Raw genomic sequence first — 22,329 nt, 5'->3', positions numbered from 1 at the left:
TTTGAAAGCTTGACTCTTAGTCTTGTCCATCCAAATTGGAAGTCCCAAAAACCAGTTTTATTTGTTATTATCTATCGTCCTCCTGGTCGTTACTGTGACTTTCTCTGTGAATTTTCAGACCTTTTGTCTGACTTAGTGCTTAGCTCAGATAAAATAATTATAGTGGGTGATTTTAACATCCACATAGATACTGAGAATGACTGCATTTAATCTATTATTAGACTCAATTGGCTTTGCTCAAAATGTAAATCAATCAATCAATCAATTTTATTTATATAGCGCCAAATCACAACAAACAGTTGCCCCAAGGCACTTTATATTGTAAGGCAAGGCCATACAATAATTACGTAAAAACCCCAACAGTCAAAACGACCCCCTGTGAGCAAGCACTTGGCGACAGTGGGAAAGAAACACTCCCTTTTAACAGGAAGAAACCTCCAGCAGAACCAGGCTCAGGGAGGGGCAGTCTTCTGCTGGGACTGGTTGGGGCTGAGGGAGAGAACCAGGAAAAAGACATGCTGTGGAGGGGAGCAGAGATCAATCACTAATGATTAAATGCAGAGTGGTGCATACAGAGCAAAAAGAGAAAGAAATACTCAGTGCATCATGGGAACCCCCCAGCAGTCTAAGTCTATAGCAGCATAACTAAGGGATGGTTCAGGGTCACCTGATCCAGCCCTAACTATAAGCTTTAGCAAAAAGGAAAGTTTTAAGCCTAATCTTAAACGTAGAGAGGGTGTCTGTCTCCCTGATCTGAATTGGGAGCTGGTTCCAGAGGAGAGGAGCCTGAAAGCTGAAGGCTCTGCCTCCCATTCTACTCTTGCAAACCCTAGGAACTACAAGTAAGCCCGCAGTCTGAGAGCGAAGCGCTCTATTGGGGTGATATGGTACTATGAGGTCCCTAAGATAAGATGGGACCTGATTATTCAAAACCTTATAAGTAAGAAGAAGAATTTTAAATTCTATTCTAGAATTAACAGGAAGCCAATGAAGAGAGGCCAATATGGGTGAGATATGCTCTTTCCTTCTAGTCCCCGTTAGTACTCTAGCTGCAGCATTTTGAATTAACTGAAGTCTTTTCAGGGAACTTTTAGGACAACCTGATAATAATGAATTACAATAGTCCAGCCTAGAGGAAATAAATGCATGAATTAGTTTTTCAGCATCACTCTGAGACAAGACCTTTCTAATTTTAGAGATATTGTGTAAATGCAAAAAAGCAGTCCTACATATTTGTTTAATATGCGTATTGAATGACATATCCTGATCAAAAATGACTCCAAGATTTCTCACAGTATTACTAGAGGTCAGGGTAATGCCATCCAGAGTAAGGATCTGGTTAGACACCATGTTTCTAAGATTTGTGGGGCCAAGTACAATAACTTCAGTTTTATCTGAGTTTAAAAGCAGGAAATTAGAGGTCATCCATGTCTTTATGTCTGTAAGACAATCCTGCAGTTTAGCTAATTGGTGTGTGTCCTCTGGCTTCATGGATAGATAAAGCTGGGTATCATCTGCGTAACAATGAAAATTTAAGCAATGCCATCTAATAATACTGCCTAAGGGAAGCATGTATAAAGTGAATAAAATTGGTCCTAGCACAGAACCTTGTGGAACTCCATAATTAACCTTAGTCTGTGAAGAAGATTCCCCATTTACATGAACAAATTGTAATCTATTAGATAAATATGATTCAAACCACCGCAGCGCAGTGCCTTTAATACCTATGGCATGCTCTAATCTCTGTAATAAAATTTTATGGTCAACAGTATCAAAAGCAGCACTGAGGTCTAATAGGACAAGCACAGAGATGAGTCCACTGTCTGAGGCCATAAGAAGATCATTTGTAACCTTCACTAATGCTGTTTCTGTACTATGATGAATTCTAAAACCTGACTGAAACTCTTCAATTAGACCATTCCTCTGCAGATGATCAGTTAGCTGTTTTACAGCTACCCTTTCAAGAATTTTTGAGAGAAAAGGAAGGTTGGAGATTGGCCTATAATTAGCTAAGATAGCTGGGTCAAGTGATGGCTTTTTAAGTAATGGTTTAATTACTGCCACCTTAAAAGCCTGTGGTACATAGCCAACTAACAAAGATAGATTGATCATATTTAAGATTGAAGCATTAAATAATGGTAGGGCTTCCTTGAGCAGCCTGGTACGAATGGGGTCAGAACAAGATCTAAGATATGATTAAAGTGGTGGGTGGACTCATTTACATTTTGAGCAAAGCCAATTGAGTATAATAATAGATTAAATGCAGTGTTGAGGCTGTCATTCTCAGCATCTGTGTGGATGCTGAGAATGACTGCAGACTGCAGGCTTACTTGTAGTTCCTAGGGTTTGTAAGAGTAGAATGGGAGGCAGAGCCTTCAGCTTTCAGGCTCCTCTCCTGTGGAACCAGCTCCCAATTCAGATCAGGGAGACAGACACCCTCTCTACTTTTAAGATTAGGCTTAAAACTTTCCTTTTTGCTAAAGCTTATAGTTAGGGCTGGATCAGGTGACCCTGAACCATCCCTTAGTTATGCTGCTATAGACGTAGACTGCTGGGGGGGTTCCCATGATGCACTGTTTCTTTCTCTTTTTGCTCTGTATGCACCACTCTGCATTTAATCATTAGTGATCGATCTCTGCTCCCCTCCACAGCATGTCTTTTTCCTGGTTCTCTCCCTCAGCCCCAACCAGTCCCAGCAGAAGACTGCCCCTCCCTGAGCCTGGTTCTGCTGGAGGTTTCTTCCTGTTAAAAGGGAGTTTTTCCTTCCCACTGTAGCCAAGTGCTTGCTCACAGGGGGTCGTTTTGACCGTTGGGGTTTTACATAATTATTGTATGGCCTTGCCTTACAATATAAAGCGCCTTGGGGCAACTGTTTGTTGTGATTTGGCGCTATATAAAAAAATTGATTGATTGATTGATTGATGTTAAAATCGCACACTATAATTATCTTATCTGAGCTAAGCACTAAGTCAGACAAAAGGTCCGAAAATTCACAGAGAAACTCACAGTAACGACCAGGAGGACGATAGATAATAACAAATAAAACTGCTTTTTGGGACTTCCACTTTGGATGGACACGACTAAGAGTCAAGCTTTCAAAAGAATTAAAGCTCTGTCTGGGTTTTTGATTAATTAATAAGCTGGAATGGAAGATTGCTGCTAATCCTCCGCCTCGGCCCGTGCTACGATCATTCTGCCAGTTAGTGTGACTCGGGGGTGTTGACTCATTTAAACTAACATATTCATCCTGCTGTAACCAGGTTTCTGTAAGGCAGAATAACTCAATATGTTGATCAATTATTATATCATTTACTAACAGGGACTTAGAAGAGAGAGACCTAATGTTTAATAGACCACATTTAACTGTTTTAGTCTGTGGTGCAGTTGAAGGTGCTATATTATTTTTTCTTTTTGAATTTTTATGCTTAAATAGATTTTTGCTGGTTATTGGTGGTCTGGGAGCAGGCACCGTCTCTACGGGGATGGGGTAATAAGGGGATGGCAGGGGGAGAGAAGCTGCAGAGAGGTGTGTAAGACTACAACTCTGCTTCCTGGTCCCAACCCTGGATAGTCACGGTTTGGAGGATTTAAGAAAATTGGCCAGATTTTTAGAAGTGAGAGCTGCTCCATCCAAAGTGGGATGGATGCCATCTCTCCTAACAAGACCAGGTTTTCCCCAGAAGCTTTGCCAATTATCTATGAAGCCCACCTCATTTTTTGGACACCACTCAGGCAGCCAGCAATTCAAGGAGAACATGCGGCTAAACATGTCACTCTCAGTCTGATTGGGGAGGGGCCCAGAGAAAACTACAGAGACCGACATTGTTTTTGCAAAGTTACACACCGATTCAATGTTAATTTTAGTGACCTCCGATTGGCGTAACCGGGTGCCATTACTGCCGACGTGAATTACAATCTTACCAAATTTACGCTTAGCCTTAGCCAGCAGTTTCAAATTTACTTCAGTGTCGCCTGCTCTGGCCCCCGGAAGACAATTGACTATGGTTGCTGGTGTCGTTAACTTCACATTTCTCAAAACAGAGTCGCCAATAACCAGAGTTTGATCCTCGGCGGGTGTGTCGTCGAGTGGGGAAAAACGGTTAGAAATGTGAATGGGTTGGCGGTGTACACGGGGCTTCTGTTTAGAACTATGCTTCCTCCTCACAGTCACCCAGTCGGCCTGCTTTCCCGGCTGCTCGGGATCTGCCAGAGGGAAACTAACGGCGGCTAAGCTACCATGGTCCGCACCGACTACAGGGGCCTGGCTAGCTGTAGAATTTTCCACGGTGCGGAGCCGAGTCTCCAATTCACCCATCCTGGCCTCCAAAGCTACGAATAAGCTACACTTATTACAAGTACCATTACTGCTAAAGGAGGCCGAGGAATAACTAAACATTTCACACCCAGAGCAGAAAAGTGCGGGAGAGACAGGAGAAGCCGCCATGCTAAACCGGCTAAGAGCTAGTAGCTGCGTTAAGCTAGCGGATTCCTAAAAACACACAAAGTGAATAATGTGTAAATAATTTAGAGGTGATTCAGCAGAGGGAGTGCTTTAGTTAAGGCACTTGAAGATTACCCTGTGACACAAATCGTTATCTAGTTAACTAGATCAATCTAACTGTGCAGATTAAACAGCTAACAGATACAGCAAAACACGACTGTGCTCCGGAACAGGAAGTGATACAATACCGCAGTGAGAGCCAACCACCAGTAGAGGCAGGCAAGAGCTCACAACTCAAATAAATGAGTCCACCCACCACTTTAATCATATCTTAGATCTTGTTCTGACTTATGGTATGGAAATTGAAGACAGAGAGAGATTACCCAGCAGTGGGGAATAAGTTTCATTACACTAGAAGTCTTTCAGAAAGCGCTGTAACTAGGTTTAAGGATATGATTCCTTCTTTATGTTCTCTAATGCCATATACCAACACAGGGCAGAGTAGCTACCTAAACTGTGTAAGTGAGATAGAGTATCTCATCAATAGTTTTACATCCTCATTGAAGACAACTTTGGATGCTGTAGCTCCTCTGAAAAAGAGAGCCTTAAATCAGAAGTGCCTGACTCAGTGGTATAACTCACAAACTCGCAGCTTAAAGCAGATAACCCGTCAGTTGGAGAGGAAATGGCATCTCACTAATTTAGAAGATCTTCACTTAGCCTGGAAAAAGAGTCCGTTGCTCTATAAAAAAGCCCTCCGTAAAGCTAGGACATCTTACTACTCATCACTAATTGAAGAAAATAAGAACAACCCCAGGTTTCTTTTCAGCACTATAGCCAGGCTGACAAAGAGTCAGAGCTCTATTGAGCCGAGTATTCCTTTAACTTTAACTAGTAATGACTTCATGACTTTCTTTGCTAATAAAATTTTAACTATTAGAGAAAAAAATTAGTCATAACCATCCCAAAGACGTATCGTTATCTTTGGCTGCTTTCAGTGATGCCGGTATTTGGTTAGACTCTTTCTCTCCGATTGTTCTGTCTGAGTTATTTTCATTAGTTACTTCATCCAAACCATCAACATGTCTATTACACCCTATTCCTACCAGGCTGCTCAAGGAAGCCCTACCATTAATTAATGCTTCGATCTTAAATATGATCAATCTATCTTTATTAGTTGTAACACAGGCTTTTAAGGTGGCACTAATTAAACCATTACTTAAAAAGCCATCACTTGACCCAGCTATCTTAGCTAATTATAGGCCAATCTCCAATCTTCCTTTTCTCTCAAAAATTCTTGAAAGGGTAGTTGTAAAACAGCTAACTGATCATCTGCAGAGGAATGGTCTAATTGAAGAGTTTCAGTCAGGTTTTAGAATTCATCATAGTACAGAAACAGCATTAGTGAAGGTTACAAATGATCTTCTTATGGCCTCAGACAGTGGACTCATTTCTGTGCTTGTTCTGTTAGACCGCAGTGCTGCTTTTGATACTGTTGACCATAAAATTTTATTACAGAGATTAGAGCATGCCATAGGTATTAAAGGCACTGCGCTGCGGTGGTTTGAATCATATTTATCTAATAGATTACAATTTGTTCATGTAAATGGGGAATCTTCTTCACAGACTAAGGGTAATTATGGAGTTCCACAAGGTTCTGTGCTAGGACCAATTTTATTCACTTTATACATGTTTCCCTTAGGCAGCATTATTAGACGGCATTGCTTAAATTTTCATTGTTACGCAGATGATACCCAGCTTTATCTATCCATGAAGCCAGAGGACACACACCAATTAGCTAAACTGCAGGATTGTCTTACAGACATAAGGACATGGATGACCTCTAATTTCCTGCTTTTAAACTCAGATAAAACTGAAGTTATTGTACTTGGCCCCACAAATCTTAGAAACATGGTGTCTAACCAGATCCTTACTCTGGATGGCATTACCCTGACCTCTAGTAATACTGTGAGAAATCTTGGAGTCATTTTTGATCAGGATATGTCATTCAAAGCGCATATTAAGCAAATATGTAGGACTGCTTTTTTACATTTGTGCAATATCTCTAAAATTAGAAAGGTCTTGTCTCAGAGTGATGCTGAAAAACTAATTCATGCTTTTATTTCCTCTAGGCTGGACTACTGTAATTCATTATTATCAGGTTGTCCTAAAAGTTCCCTGAAAAGCCTTCAGTTAATTCAAAATGCTGCAGCTAGAGTACTGACAGGGACTAGAAGGAGAGAGCATATCTCACCCATATTGGCCTCTCTTCATTGGCTTCCTGTTAATTCTAGAATAGAATTTAAAATTCTTCTTCTTACTGATAAGGTTTTGAATAATCAGGTTCCATCTTATCTTAGGGACCTCATAGTACCATATCACTCCAATAGAGCGCTTCGCTCTCAGACTGCAGGCTTACTTGTAGTTCCTAGGGTTTGTAAGAGTAGAATGGGAAGGCAGAGCCTTCAGCTTTCAGGCTCCTCTCCTGTGGAACCAGCTCCCAATTCAGATCAGGGAGACAGACACCCTCTCTACTTTTAAGATTAGGCTTAAAACTTTCCTTTTTGCTAAAGCTTATAGTTAGGGCTGGATCAGTTGACCCTGAGCCATCCCTTAGTTATGCTGCTATAGACTTAGACTGCTGGGGGGTTCCCATGATGCACTGAGTGTTTCTTTCTCTTTTTGCTCTGTATGCACCACTCTGCATTTAATCATTAGTGATTGATCTCTGCTCCCCTCCACAGCATGTCTTTTTCCTGGTTCTCTCCCTCAGCCCCAACCAGTCCCAGCAGAAGACTGCCCCTCCCTGAGCCTGGTTCTGCTGGAGGTTTCTCCCTGTTAAAAGGGAGTTTTTCCTTCCCACTGTTGCCAAGTGCTTGCTCACAGGGGGTCGTTTTGACCATTGGGGTTTTTCCGTAATTATTGTATGGCCTTGCCTTACAATATAAAGTGCCTTGGGGCAACTGTTTGTTGTGATTTGGCGCTATATAAATAAAATTGATTTGATTTGATTTGATTTGCAAACCCTCTTCAACCTATATTCAATTTAATAAACCACAAAGACAAGATATTTAATGTTCAAACTGATAGACTTTGTTGTTTTTGTGCAAATATTTACTCATTTTGAAATGGATGCCTGCAACATGTTTCAACAAAGTTGGGACGGTGCAACAAAAGACTCGGAAAGTTGATGAATGCAAAAAGAGCATCCCAAAAAGTCTCAGCCATTCACAAGCAAAGATGGGGTGAGGATCGCGACTTTGTGAACAACTGCGTGAAAAAATGGTCCAACAGTTTAAGAATAATGTTTCTCAACATTCAATTGCAAGGAATTTAGGGATTCCATCATCTACAGTCCATAATATAATGAGAAGATTCAGAGAATCTGGAGAACTTTCTACACATAAGCGACAAGGCCAAAAACCAGCACTGAATGCCCGTGACCTTCGATCCCTCAGACGGCACTGCATTAAAATCCAAGATCATTGTGTAAAGGATCTTACCGCGTGGGCTCAGGAACACTTCTGAAAACTATTGTCAGTTAACACAGTTCGTCGCTACATCTACAAGTGCAAGTTAAAACTCTACCATGCAAAGCGAAAGCCATACATCAACAACATCCAGAAATGCCGCTGCCTTCTCTGAGCCTGAGCTCATTTGAAATGGACAGATGCAAAGTGGAAAAGTGTGCTGTGGTCTGATGAGTCCACATTTCAATTTGTTTTTGGAAATCATGGACGTTGTGTCCTCTGGACAAAAGAGGAAAAAGATCATCCAGATTGTTACAAGCGCAAAGTTGAAAAGCCAGCATGTGTGATGTTATGGGATGTGTTAGTGCCCATGGCATGGGCAACTGACAAATCTTTGATGGCCCCATTAATGCTGAAAGGTACATCCAGGTTTTGGAGCAACACCTGTTGCCATCCAAGCAACGTCTTTTTCAGGGATGTCCCTGCTTATTTCAGCAAGACAATGCCAAACCACATTCTGCACGTTTTACAACAGCGTGGCTTTGTAGTAAAAGAGTGCAGGTACTAGACTTGCCTGCCTGCAGTCCAGACCTCTTGGCCATGAAAATGTGTGGCGCATCATGAAGCGCAAAATACAACAACGGAGACCCCAGACTGTTGAACAACTGAAGTCATACATCAAGCAAGAATGGGAAAGAATTCCATCTACAAAGCTTCAACAATTAGAGTCCTCAGTTCCCAAATGCTTATTGAGTGTTGTTAGAAGGAAAGGTGATGTAACACAGTGGTAAACATACCACTGTCCCAGCTTTTTTAAAACGTGTTGCAGGCATCCATTTCAAAATGAGCAAATATTTGTACAAAAACAATAAAGTGTATCAGTTTGAACATTAAATATCTTGTCTTTGTGGTGTATTCAGTTGAATATAGGTTGAAGAAGATTTGCAAATCATTGTATTCTGTTTTTATTTACATTTTACACAACGTCCCAACTTCATTGGAATAGGGGTTGTATTAACGCTTAACAAATGCGTGTAATATGTAATTATAAGGTGATACCAAATTTTCCTTTCATAATATCTTCAATATTTCTGGCACAATACAGTTCCAAACACAAATCTGTCCTCACAGCATCCACACAAACAGAATGCATCAATACAACTGTACTGTAAGCGACACACGGAGCTCTAAACATCACACTCTCACTTCTGCATGCTTGCAGATTGAGTTGCATAATTTAACCTTGAATATCTGGCATATACCAGAAAGATACAATAATTGGTGTAGGAGTTAGAAAGAAAGGGCTGAACCTCGAAACATGCTAGTTTGACTGAATATTTTGTTTGTGTCAAAGTGATGAAATTCTTGAATGCATCTGAAACGTTTAGTTTCATTTGGGATGATGCAGATTTTAAGTCTTGTAGCTTGGATCAAAACTGTTTTGCCAGCTCGAAACTTGCAGTTTTTAAAATTCAAGCAAAACATGTAGAAGGCTGCTTGAAACAGGTGACAACATTTGCTGCAATATGACAGAGGTGTGCAGCATAGTGTCAGAGAAATGGAAGAGAGCTTTAGTGCACAATGGAAAGGACAGGAATTGCTAGTGTGTTTGTTTTCTGCAAACTCACCTTGCCCTCATCCTTTGGACTGTCACTCAAATGAACCACAGGTCCTGGATGCGTTTTAGTCGATCTGTGACAAGAAGGAAAGATAAGAGTGCAACACTAATGCAGTGTAACGACACTGTAATAAGACTGTTACACACTGTTGAGAGAGGACATGGAACGACTCAGGAGCAAGATTTACAGACATAAGGTACCGCTGTCTCTTTATAGCAAATATTAGCACGGTGCATTGAAGCTTGACAGACGTATGCACTTTATGGAGTAGAAATAAACCCATAAAACATGCGGCATTGAGCAGAGAACACCGACATTCAAACACTATCTACAGAAAAATAATGGTTTCTGGACTCTCTTCGTGTGAATAAGAGCAGTTTTACGTTTCCTTTTAAGCTCAAGCCAGAATCAAAATTCTTTTCAGTCTGAAACCACTAACACATATTTACAGACTGATTCAATGACAGTTTTTCAGTATCTGTAGTGTTTTACAACTGCTGTCTACAAGGAGAACAACGACACAGTTGTGCATTTTCACCAGACTAACTTTTGTTGTAATGTCACAACATCAACACAGCTATGCCTGATGATATGTAATTCAGTTTTTTTTTAATCACCTGATTTATTACTGTATTTGCCCCTCAGAGGGTCCAGGGCCAAGCAGTAGCCCAGCCCTATTTTTTAAGAAAGTTGGTTAAACACCCTGCTGGAATTAAACTAAATTAAGATACATGAAATACATTAATGAATAAGAAAAGGACAAAAAATGGACACAATTAGGTGAGTTATTAGTGATATATATTTTTTTATTTTCAGTGAAATTAGACATTTTATTGACATTGGCATTCTGATGTACATGACATTGGTCATGTTCGTGCATCGGCCCACCCCTCTTCAGGCAGAACTTCATGTGGAGAGCCCTGGGCCTTCTGATGAGAGATTGAGGTATTAATGCACTGATTTTATACAAAAATAAGAAAGCATTGACACTGACATTCTGAGGCTTAGGAATGCCTCTGAATCCTCCAGTTGGATGTGCCTGGAACACCTCCCTAGAGACACGGCTGGGGGGGGCATCCACACCAACAATTTATATATAATGTTTCATCTCTGTCATTGCATATTCTGCCAGTCTTGTGTTAAGCTTTTTGATTTGCTTTGTTCGAGAATGGCCATAGCAGATGGTCACACCACTGAGTCTGTACTGCTTGATGTTTCTTCCTGTAAATCCAAAATATGCTGAAACAAGTTTTCCTTACAATTATTACCAATGTGTTTGCTCATGAGGTGTGGAAGACCTTGAACTTGTGTATAGCACTTTGAGGTGACTTGCATTGTTATGTGGTGCTGCAGAATAAACTGACAAACTGAACAGAACGTGAAAAACAATGTGTTGCAATATGTGGATGACAGCAGTTGTACAGTGTGAGCTGTTTTCTCTCTGATGCTTGCCAGAGATTCATAATGTTAGCCTCCAGCAGGAGGAGGGAGAAAACAAGTGCACATATTAGACAAGAGTGTTCTCTCTCCTTTGCCTCTGTTTGGTGCACAAACAAAGTGTAGAGGTTGGCAATGAGAGCAAATACCAGCGCTCCCTGAGGTGAAGCATTTAAGAAGTAAAATTATATTCGCTAATTTTCTATTTACTCTCTCAGATTTCATTCTGACATCTCTTTCTTTTTTCCTGGAATTTGGTAAAACAACAAGGCATTTTCCAAATGGATTATGAGCCGATAAAGGAGACTATGTCAGACACTTACCCTGATAAATGCCTTCATGGCTGAAATGCATACAGTAGTCATAGTTTCAGCTACAAAATTAACCATGACCTAACAAAGACTTTTTAAATTATCTCCAGGTTTTATCTCTGGGTTCCAGTTTTTTTTTTTTCTTCAACAAGTTAAAGCTTTGGATCCATAACTGGAGAGTAGCAGAAGGACACAGTCAAGCAGTACTCCATGCTGATTGTTTTGTGACTAATTAATTAGCACAACTCATCAAACTCCTACAGCATGAGTGTTGCACTCTCTTACTGCCACTTTTTGTTTATGAAATATTCTTCCAACAATGCAACAAGTCCCACGTAGTTGGTAGTATATGCCCACACTGTATTGTCTACAATTAGGTTTTTCAGCATCGAGCTATTTACTAATATGTGAACTGTTCTGGAAAGCTGATTTATAGTGTGAGTGGTGAATACAAATAGCTCCATTTATTGACACCTGTTGCTGAAAGATGACAAAGATATAACTACAAGCAGCTCTCAAAGGATTTAGAAATTTTAAGTGATAAGAAAAGGCAGAGGCAAGCTGTACACAATACCCCACATCCACCCAGTCCTAGAAGTGCTGTATTGTGTTAATATCAAGAGCAAATTCAACTCCAGCAGCCTTCCACAAGAAATACAGTCCACAAAACTAACATACACTTTCTGATCTTGCATGCTTGTATCACAAACCAATTCCACGCTCTCACAAGCAAATCCATTACAAAACAGAGAGAGAGAGAGAGAGCGAGAGAGAGAGAGAGAGAGAGAGAGAGAGAGAGAGAGAGAGAGAGAGAGAGAGAGAGAGAGAGAGAGGAAAAGTACAGTTTGTTCAAAATGATGCATTCTCTGCATCAGTAGTTGTTGAAGGTTCCTGTCATGTTGTACAGGAAAATATGTGAAGTGAAGAAGAGGTGCTGACTGAGTACATTTTAGTGAATTTTTCCCGTCAGATGACAAGTCCAGGCTCATAAACCATATCAGAGGCTTTTCATGAAAAAAAATGAATAGAGTGTTTGTCAGCCCTGGCTACATTACTGAAGATGAAATGCTGAATTCAGGTTGTAATTGTTAACACCAGTGTTGTCCTATTATCAATGAATAAAAAACTGTCCAGCATAATATATACATTTTAATAATACTTTTTAAAGTTTAGGACCGGTTCTGCAAAAGGGATATTATCCAATTTGTTCCTTTGTCTTGTTCTGTGTTGTTGGTTTTTGTATTTGGAAAATAGCTGTTGAGTTGTTCCATGCTATTAAAGTATAGTGTTTTATTTTTTTTGAACTAGCTGGGGTACCCGGCATTACCCAGGTTAACCTGTTTTAGAGATAAGCCAAATGCCAATCATTTTAATCAAAACAATTGCCCAACATTTGTTTTTTTAACGCTGATTATTATAAATATAATAATTAATGGGTTAAAGTTTGTCCAGCAGAACTATAAGAGGTGGACTCCCCAAACTAAGTGGAAATACTTGGTTAAAAGACAAACACATATGAAGTCCTTCATGCAGACTTTGTTTTGCAATCAAATTTATAACAAAATTACACACAAAAGGTAGGTAACTGTAAATGTAAATATCAATGAATCAAAATTGAAGTAGTGGTGTATTTCACTGTTTTTACATTGCAATTTTACAAACATAAAATAAATGTATTCAGACAGGAAGGTAAACTGGGTTGTACAGGACAGTCAGGTGCTTAACAGTTGACAACATAAAGCAGCTGAAGGAAGGGATTAAATAAACAGAGATGGCCAACACATACGAGTATACAGGGCTGGATATTTGAATCTGCCTGGTCATACCCACAGCCAACAATTTTGGGGGGTAATTTTCAGTTCCATTTTTTAAAGAAAAATTGTACCAGTTTGTTCCCCATGTCATGAGGATTCAGAATATATATATGGTTTTTAGGGCTACATATTATAATTTGGGAGTTTATCCCAGACAGACAGAAAGACAGACAGAAGTAGCAGCATGAAAAGCACATGGTTCAACACTGTATGGTCTTACATAAATGGCTATTTTGGGGGTAATTTTCAGTGCAACTTTTGTAAAAATGGTACCAATTTCTTCCCACTGTCATGAGGATTCAGAATATGTATAGTTTTTAGCAGAGGTGTCAAATCCATCTTCAGAAAGTAAAAGTCCAACCACATATTTGTTCCATTTTCCCAATAAACCAGCTGATTGTAATTAGTTCAGCTCTTCAGGCACGTGGAAGAGCTAATTATTGAGATCACTTGTTTTAGTTGCACAGGTAGAAGCAACATATGGGAGGGTTTTTACTTTCTGAAGCTGGATTTGACACCTCTGGTTTTTAGGGCTACATATTATAGTTTGGGAGTTTATTGCACATGGTACAACACTGTATGATCTTACATAAATGGCAATTTTGGGGGTAATTTTCAGTTCCCCATGTCATGAGGATTCAGAATATATATAGTTTTTAGGGCTACATATTATAGTTTGGGAGTTTATCCCAGACAGACAGACAGACTTAGCCCTTTATGTATAGATAAATTAACAAAAAAAAAAACAAAAAAAAAAAAAACTTTTTTCACATTGTTATTATGGGGTATGTATAGGATAAAGTATGTAGAATTGTAAAGAAAAAAATAATTTCATTCATTTTGAAAGGCTGTAACGTAACAAAATGGTGTGGAAAAAGAGAACCACTGTGAATACATTCCAGATACGCTGTATGACACTTAAATGGAATATGTGGGTATAGGAAGTGAAGTGAATGAACGAATAGCTGGGGTGCACTGCAACTTGGCACACACACTATTGGACAGCTGACTTATTAAAGAGGTTTGTGGTGACTTAATGGATCTGCATACAATGCATAAAATGCTTGAGCAATGAGTCGCTACCAAAGTTCCTTGAGTTGAAGCAGTAGGGCCAAGGTTGTTTTATTCATTAGTATTTACTCGCTGCCTCCACCGAGTAAGCAGTATTCTGGAGGATGGAACACACCTCTCACACCACCTTTTTTCTTTGCTTCCATCCGGCAGGCGTTATCGAGCCTTTAAAGCTCACACCACAAGGCTGAAAACAGCTTTTTTTCCTCGAGCTGTTACAGAACTGAACAGACACGCCCAAGCTCCAGTTGGAACAATTGCATTATTCTAATTAGAACAAGGGCGGACATGTGCAATATTTGTTTTTAACTATTTTTCATTTTTAGGTATATTTATTACTGTTTTAAAGCTATTCAAGGGGTTTTATTAAGTTGGGTATTTTTAATGTTAATTGATGTTTTAGAGGGATACGTGCAATATAGGACTATGACAATGTAGGATCAGTGCAATACGAGTTATGTTTGTCTCCGAGCTTGCCTTCCACCTCCCCCCTCCATCTCCTGATGTTTTTTAATATTTATTGAAGTATGTGTGTTGGTAAGTTGTGTGTGAGGGTGGTCATTGTTTTTGAGGATGCACAAGCAAATTTCGTTGTGCTGATTGCTGTGCAATGACCATAAAGGTGATTCTGATTACTTTTACTTTTATTTCATTTAATCTAGTTGTTGTTCTCAATTCAGTTTCATTGTGTGGACAGGCAGGGTGCATGCATAACATCCAAACCTACCTTGGTAAAGTGAATCTGAATAATGTGCCTAATAATTAGTAGGACAACTCTGGGCTAAATTTTAGACCAGGTTCCTCATAGTTTATGGTACAATGACAGTCTTGCTGCCTTAAGATGCACATATTCTAACACTGCATTTGACAGTACCCCATTTTAAGGCCAATACACACATGGGCAGACAAAGGAGATGAAGTAAACTTTCTCTTTAGCCCTTTAATAATTCAACCGATTGTTAGAGCATCCTGCTATCTACTACATTCTATTGAAAAATGTGAAGATATTAAAGGGTTAAAGATTCTGGGCATTGGGCATGCAAATGATAATTGTGCCGATTGGAAATTAACAGCGACTTGCGATGAAACTGCTTTGGCGCTTGTGATGGTGGCGGGTGAGGTGTGTGCACATTATTGTTGTTCTAGGTTATCTTATGTGTACAGTACCAGTCAGAAGTTTGGACACTTTTCCAATCAGTTGAATGAGATAGTGTGCTCAAACTTGACTGGTAGTATTTATTTTTAGTGAATGCCTAATTAAAGGATTCACTCCACATTGATGAAATATACAACCTCACATTTTGGCTTCCTAAACATCTTTCTGAATTGCATTTTTAATCTTTTATGGCAATACCAAATTATGAACGGTATTATAATGCTGCATCACACACTGGACACATTTTCTTTCATTTCTGTTTGACAACCCTAATTTGGTAGTAAGACATCACAAATAGCTGGATTGCCCAAACTTGAGAAGCCTGTCCTCAGCTCGTTTTTGAAATTATGACGTAAAAATGTTCCAAGTATTATTAATTATTCAATATTTGCATACAATGGGTATCACAGCTGAAGCACTTTCTGATGGTGGATGCAGTGTCTTTTGCTGTAATTTTGTAACCAACACGAGGTTTTCCAAATGAATTATGTGCAAGAAAAGATTATTTTCCCTCTTGTTTTATTTATTTTTTTTTGTTTGTTTTTTTTTTTTTTTTACAAGTCAATTAAATTACCACAACAATGCAGCTTTGTAAGATGTAAAGCTTTTATATTTTGAAATTATACAGGCTTTTCTTTCTATTCAAAACTGGAGTGTGAAAGACACACACACACACACACACACACACACACACACACACACACACACACACATACACACAGAGAAATCAAGCATCAGTTAACAGGTTCAGTTAGAGATAATGTGATGAATCAGTTTAGCGACCACAGAGTAAAGCTCATCCCAGTTCTCTCGTACTCACTGGAAAAATGTCTACAATTCACCTTTATATAAAACATGTTAAATCATTGAAATATGTTGTAGTTTTTCAATTTTTTTCTGTTGTCAGGGGATGTTTTGCTTACATTCACTTTGGTGTTGTACATCAATACCCCTTTCAAGTACATTCCAGCAGATCATTGCATCAGCAATTCCATGTTCAAACAGAGTGACATAATCTGATGAAACACTGTTTAAACACTCGCTTTTTCTCAGTCCTTGGTGGATCCTTGGATTGTGTCAAACAGTAATACAACAGTAGCTGTGGATCTGGCTATCTGCTTAGGTTGCCTCAAGCAGTTATCCCGTTTGCAGCTGCACATAGCTGATCAGACGGACACAGTGTGTGCTCCTTTCGGTGTCTCGAGATTCTATTTTTCATCCACTTCCTTTACTATATACACTTTGGTGACTCTTTTGATGTGAGTTTTCTTGTATCCCAGCAAATCACTGGTCATTTGCAGGACATCATCAGTTTGCTCCATCTTACTTACAACAGGACCCAGTCCCATGATGAGCACAAATATGTTGTAAACAGGTGTAAAGCTAGCTGGCCTGACCTCATATTCACTGTACAGTGGTCCTGCACTGATGTCATTGATGACAGCAAGTGCCAGTCTTCTGGATGCTCTATTAAAGTGGATATGACACTTAAAGACAACATAGTCTTTTTACATGTAACAAAGGTTATATCATTCGGTCAACCTAAGCGTTTTGGGAAAATGGATGTGGTTCTCCCGTTACATACAACATTTGAACGTCCCGCCACTGAAAAATCTGCACGCCCTGTGACCAGCTTCTTGCTAAGCACAAAACTGGAAATACCTCACTGCCTGTAGACCATATCAGCTTGCACGCTTAGCGGCCGTTGTTTACACTTTTTTTAGTGGCAGAAACTTTGATTAAACACAGCTCTCAGGGACTTGTTTGTCGATATGCCTGACCAGTGTGTCACATCATATTGCACAAACACAAGGGTGAAAGGTTTTAGCCTTTTCAAGTTTACACAGGACAAAAATCTCTGCGAAAAGTGGGTTCAGCAAGTTTGTCGTACAAGATCAGGTCTGACGAAGGGGACGCTATGGAGGCCGACCGCGTATTCTTTGTTGTGCTGTGCACATTTTGAAGATGGGTGTTTCGACGCCGTCCCAGCTTTGAAGGAGCAGCTTGGGATAAATGTACGTCACAAGAAGGCTTTGTTGCCGGGGGCTGTTCCAACCATCTTTCCCCGCGGCACATCGACGTCCACGGCAACGCTTATGAAGCTTAGAAAATCTGCTACATTAGAGAAACAGCGGAGATTGGACGTGGGTTTGTAGAATTTTGTATGTCTCGGCAAAAACGCAAAGGTAATGACAGTAGTCTGCAAGTAGTAGCTACACTATTGCGGGTCCGGAAAAATAACAAAGGTGGTAAACAGACACTAGAATCGAAAATGCTATAATTATAGTGTTATAAACAGCAGCAACAAAAATCAAAGCCTCCCTTACCATGCTGTATTCTGCAGCCTTTCAAAGTCCATTGGAACTGGCGCGTCTCTTGCCTCTACTTCGGCTCTGCCATAAGCACCGTTGGCATTATTTTCGCTGTCAGAATGCTTCCGGTTTGAATGTTCGTCTGAAAGATACAGCTCGAATCTGTAGGGTCTAATCACTGCTGCGACATCCTCAGGATCTGAGTCAGTCTCAGTTTCCTCACAGAAACAATCCACATTGAAGAGGAGTCAGAAAAGTTCTCGATCTCGTCACTGTCCATGCTGAGGCCTATCTGTTCTTGTTGTCAATCGAACAGACAAAAATGGGACTCTACAGGCTGTGACGTCACGGCAACAGATGACCGCTGATGGAATGCTGCCATCGCGCTTTCCAAGAAACACACTTTTGAGAAGCTGTACAAACTTTATTTCTCAGTGATAATGATTAAAACCACTTTCAACTTACTATACTGTATGCATATTTTTGATATTTATATCAGTTTTACCTAATTTGTTAGGTGTCATATCCACTTTAACAAGGGTGGGCTGCTGTGGACGTCCCCGTTGAATCAGGATAGTCCATGATGTGAAGGTCAGTAAAAATTTCCTTGTCAACAAAAGCAACAAAGCCTCTGATTTTCACAACCCTATCCTATTCCCAGTCTGTGCAGGCACTGAACAGTGTAGGTGTCAGAACCGAACCCTGACAATAACCAGTATTCGCTGGATAAAAGTTGGAGTTTCAGCCCCTTTTCACCACACCAATCACAGCCCCTGTGTATAGGCTGACTATGAGATCCAGCAATTTGTTAGGGATCCTGCAAATTCTCAGGGTGCTCCAAAGAGCAGGCTGGTCAAAAGAATCAGATGTTTAGCAAACATCAGCAAATGCAGAACAAACATGGCCAGTATTCATGATTGAGTTCAGTGAGTATTTGCAGAACTAGAATGGAGTTGTGACAAGTTAATCCTGTTCAAAATAGGCCATATGAGGTCTGCGAGCATGCGCTGGTGCTGCACATCACTGAATCCATCACACTACAAAACCGCCTTGGGTCTTGGATGGAAAAAATCCAGGAAGGCAACTGGCCCATCTCATCTCTCGAAAGTAACCATCTTACTTTGGCAGCCAGGTGAAATGTTACAAGCCCTTCAGCCTTCTCAACCCTGAGGCAACTCCATTCTGGATCATGCCCAGACAAACTCATAGAGAGCAGTGTACTACCCAGGTAGTTGTGGCAGTCCAGGTGTTCACCCTTTACCTTCCAGAGTGGTATGACAAGTCCTTTAGTCCTGCCCTTAGGGGTAATACCTGTCTCGCAGACTGAAACAGAGACTATTTCAATGTCAGGTGAACAGCATCTTCACCCACCTGAATCAATTTTGCTCCAATATTTCAGATGCCTGGAGTTTCAGCAGTGAAACAGCTGAAACTGTCAAATGAAGACTAAATATTTTGGAGCCAGACAGACATCTATTTCCCTGCAGGCCGAAAGCTTGGTCATACAGTACTTTCTGCTGTGGCACAACACAAACAGAGCAAGATGCTTTTATATTAACATTGTCCACTGTTAACAGGTCTTCATCATGACAAATGGCTTGTCAAAATTGTGGCAGTAGACAACAAACACTTGTGCAAGGAAGACAGCTCACAGCAGTCAGCACATTACTCAGACTATAACTTAGAGAAAATTAGTACCTGTTGAATGCATTGGGTCAGGCTGAAGTGATTCTGGTTTCCTTTTAAAAATAAACCCCAATAACTTTTAAGGTTCTGGTATGATCACAGCAAAAATGAGCAAACAGCGGCCCACTCCATACCAGATTTGACAGATGTTTAGGCAGCTGGAAACTGTCAAAGCTGACTGTAGTTTCTTGTCTTTGCTCTGCACTTGTTTGAGACAAAATTAATCAAAGCCAAGCTTTATGTACTACCACACTGCACTCAGTAAGAATTATATCATTTTAAGAAAATTACAATTCCCTACACCAGGGGTCGCCTAGCCATTGATTATTAAATCATATATTGTGTGTTAAGCAAAAACACTATCTGCATGTGCTGCATGTACGTATTTCTGCATTGTGTATGCAGGTCCATCAAACCAGTGTAGCCTCTAATGAAATTACTGATCAATCAGTCTTTGTTTGTCTCACTCAGTTGCAATTCATCAGAAAAATAAACAGACACACGAACGCTTAGACAGACATCGGCTCCATTCATCAGTTAGCGTGATTACCATCTTATCCACTCATCCACGAGCTGAAAGCAGCATAATTGTTCACAAGCTTGGAATTAAATATTCTCATTGGAATGTTAATGAAGTGTCTGAACTCACAGATGTTTTGTTTTTAATCACAAAATTCTATGGACCATCTGAGCTGTTTGCTGACTTGTTTGCGAGAGTAAATCCTTGATTTTCACATGGGTCAGATTTAACATCTCACAAATCAAAGAGGTAAATGGACTGCATTTATATAGTGCTTTTCCATCTGCATCAGACGCTCAAAGTGCTTTACAATAATGCCTCACATTCACCCCAATCTCAGGGTGCTGCCATACAAGGCGCTGACTACACACTGGGAGCAATAGGCAATTAAAAACCTTGCCCAAGAGCCCTTAGTGATTTTCCAGTCAGGCTGGAATTTGAACCAAGGATCCTCTGGTCTCAAGCCCAACGCTTAACCACTAGACCATCACCTCCCCAAGGTTTATTGCTCTTGTAGTCTTGTATTGTGGCAGAAAAAAAAAATAATTTTGAGACTGATAAGACTTATCCAGGCTTGCAAGGACTGAAGCCAATGCTTGGTTGGATCTGGACTTGAGTCAGAGACCTGACCCAAAGTTCTTAAAATGCTGGAATGAAAAGCTTATCAACATCTAATGTTATAAAACTATGTGTTCCAAAGGTTCTAAGGCACCTAAAACATTTGCACTGTGTTGTATTGACATTAAGTAAAAAAATTAAGACAAATCCTGCCACCAAACCACAGAACCACTCTGGGTCCTGGACTTGGATAACAACCACAGAGGCAGACAATTGGTCCATCCTCAATTATTGAAAGGAACCACATATATGTTTCAGCCAGGTGTCCTCTTTTAATTGACCAGTTGTTGGGGTCGTCAAAACTGTTTGCAAGGGATACTATTCATCTTGGTCTCCAAAGGATTCTCTGAAGAGGTTGGGTCTGGCAGCATGCACTGGTGCTGTGCATTGCCACATCACTCACATGACCAAATTACTCTGTGTCCCAGATGGCAATTGCCCAGGCAGTCAGCCGGTCCAACCCCACCTCTTGAAAGTAATAATCTATCTGCAACAGCCAGGTGAGATGTGGACACATCCTTGTCCCTTTCCAGTTGGTGAGGTCTTCAACACTGAGGCACATGTGTGCTAGATCATGACAAGATGAACAGGCCACATGGTCAAAATGCCATAAATGACATTCCCTCACAATGCGAGTGATACTTCTGAAGTGAGTGTCCTGAAGTATCTGTTTATTTTACACAGAATCATTCCAACTTTACCCAAGGATCCTATGAAGAGACCTAGTTTTCATTCATGCATTTTCAACCGCTTATTCGGGTCGCAGTGGCAGCAAAGCAAGCAGCTCATCCCACACGTCCTTGTCATTGGTCAAGTCTTGTAACTCTTCCTGGTGGATCCCAAGGTGTTCTCAAGCCAACTGGGAAATATAATCTCTCCAACGTGTCCTAGGTCTTCCCCAGGGCCTCTTCCTGGTTGGACGTGCCTGGAAGACCTCCCGAGGCATATGACCAGGGGACATCCTCACCAGGAGCCTTAACAACCTCAACTGGCTCCTTTCGATGCACAGCTCTACTCTGACTCTCTCCCGGATAGACGATCTTCCTGAACACCTTGTTCAGGAGTGTAAGCCTAGACACCCAATGGAGGAATCTCATTTCTGCCACTTTCTCCATGATCTTATTCTTTGTCATTACCCAAAACTCATGACCATAGGTGAGAATAGGAGCACAAATGGACTGGTAAATTGACAGCCTCGCCATCTGGCTCAGCTCCCTCTTCACCATGACAATCCGGTACAGTGTCTGTAAGATTTCAGATGCCACCCCAATCCATCTATTGATCTCATACTCTAACTTACTCCCACTCATGAACAAGACCTCGAAATATTTAAACTCCTCCACTTGGGGCAGTAATTCTCCAGTGACCCAGAGGGGACAATTCACCGTTTTTTCGGACAGAGGATGACGGCCTCAGATTTGGAGGTGCTGATTCTCATCCTAGTTGCTTCACACTCTCCCTGAAATCTGCTCACTGTGCATCAGAGGTCACTGGCTGATGAAGCCAATGGAACCACATCATCTGAAAAAAGCAGAGATGTAACTCTGAGGTCATCAAACTGGACACCATCTGGTCCCAGACTGCACCTTGAAATCCTGTCCATGAATATCACAAACAGGATTGGTAACAAGTGGCAGCCCTGGTGGAGTCCAACACCTACTGGAAACAGGTCTGATGTAATGCAGAGAATGTGGACATAGCTCCTACTTTGGTCATATAGAGACCAGATTGCATGTTGCAGCAAATCTGGTACCCTATATTCCCACTGCACCCCCCCCCCCCCCCCCCCCCATAGGACAACTTAAGTGACCAGGCTATATGCCTTTTACAAGTCTACAAAACACACGTACACTGGTTGGTCGTACTCCCAAGAC

General features: G+C 40.6%; 1 protein-coding gene across 10 annotated transcripts in view; it reads right to left on the bottom strand.

Moving 5' to 3' along the window:
* stxbp5l (syntaxin binding protein 5-like) overlaps positions 1-22,329 on the bottom strand; it is a 773,590-nt gene that overhangs the window by 270,591 nt on the left and 480,670 nt on the right. For all 10 annotated transcript variants that reach the window (XM_034186808.1, XM_034186799.1, XM_034186803.1 and 7 more), the window contains exon 6: positions 9,540-9,603. In XM_034186808.1, coding sequence (XP_034042699.1) covers positions 9,540-9,603 — 64 coding nt within the window. The remainder of the gene's footprint in view (positions 1-9,539; positions 9,604-22,329) is intronic.

The sequence above is a fragment of the Thalassophryne amazonica genome, chromosome 14 (genome assembly GCF_902500255.1).
Source record: "Thalassophryne amazonica chromosome 14, fThaAma1.1, whole genome shotgun sequence".
Taxonomy (NCBI): domain Eukaryota; kingdom Metazoa; phylum Chordata; class Actinopteri; order Batrachoidiformes; family Batrachoididae; genus Thalassophryne; species Thalassophryne amazonica.
Note: the sequence above shows the minus strand (reverse complement) of the source record. Positions and strands in the feature narration are given on the sequence as shown.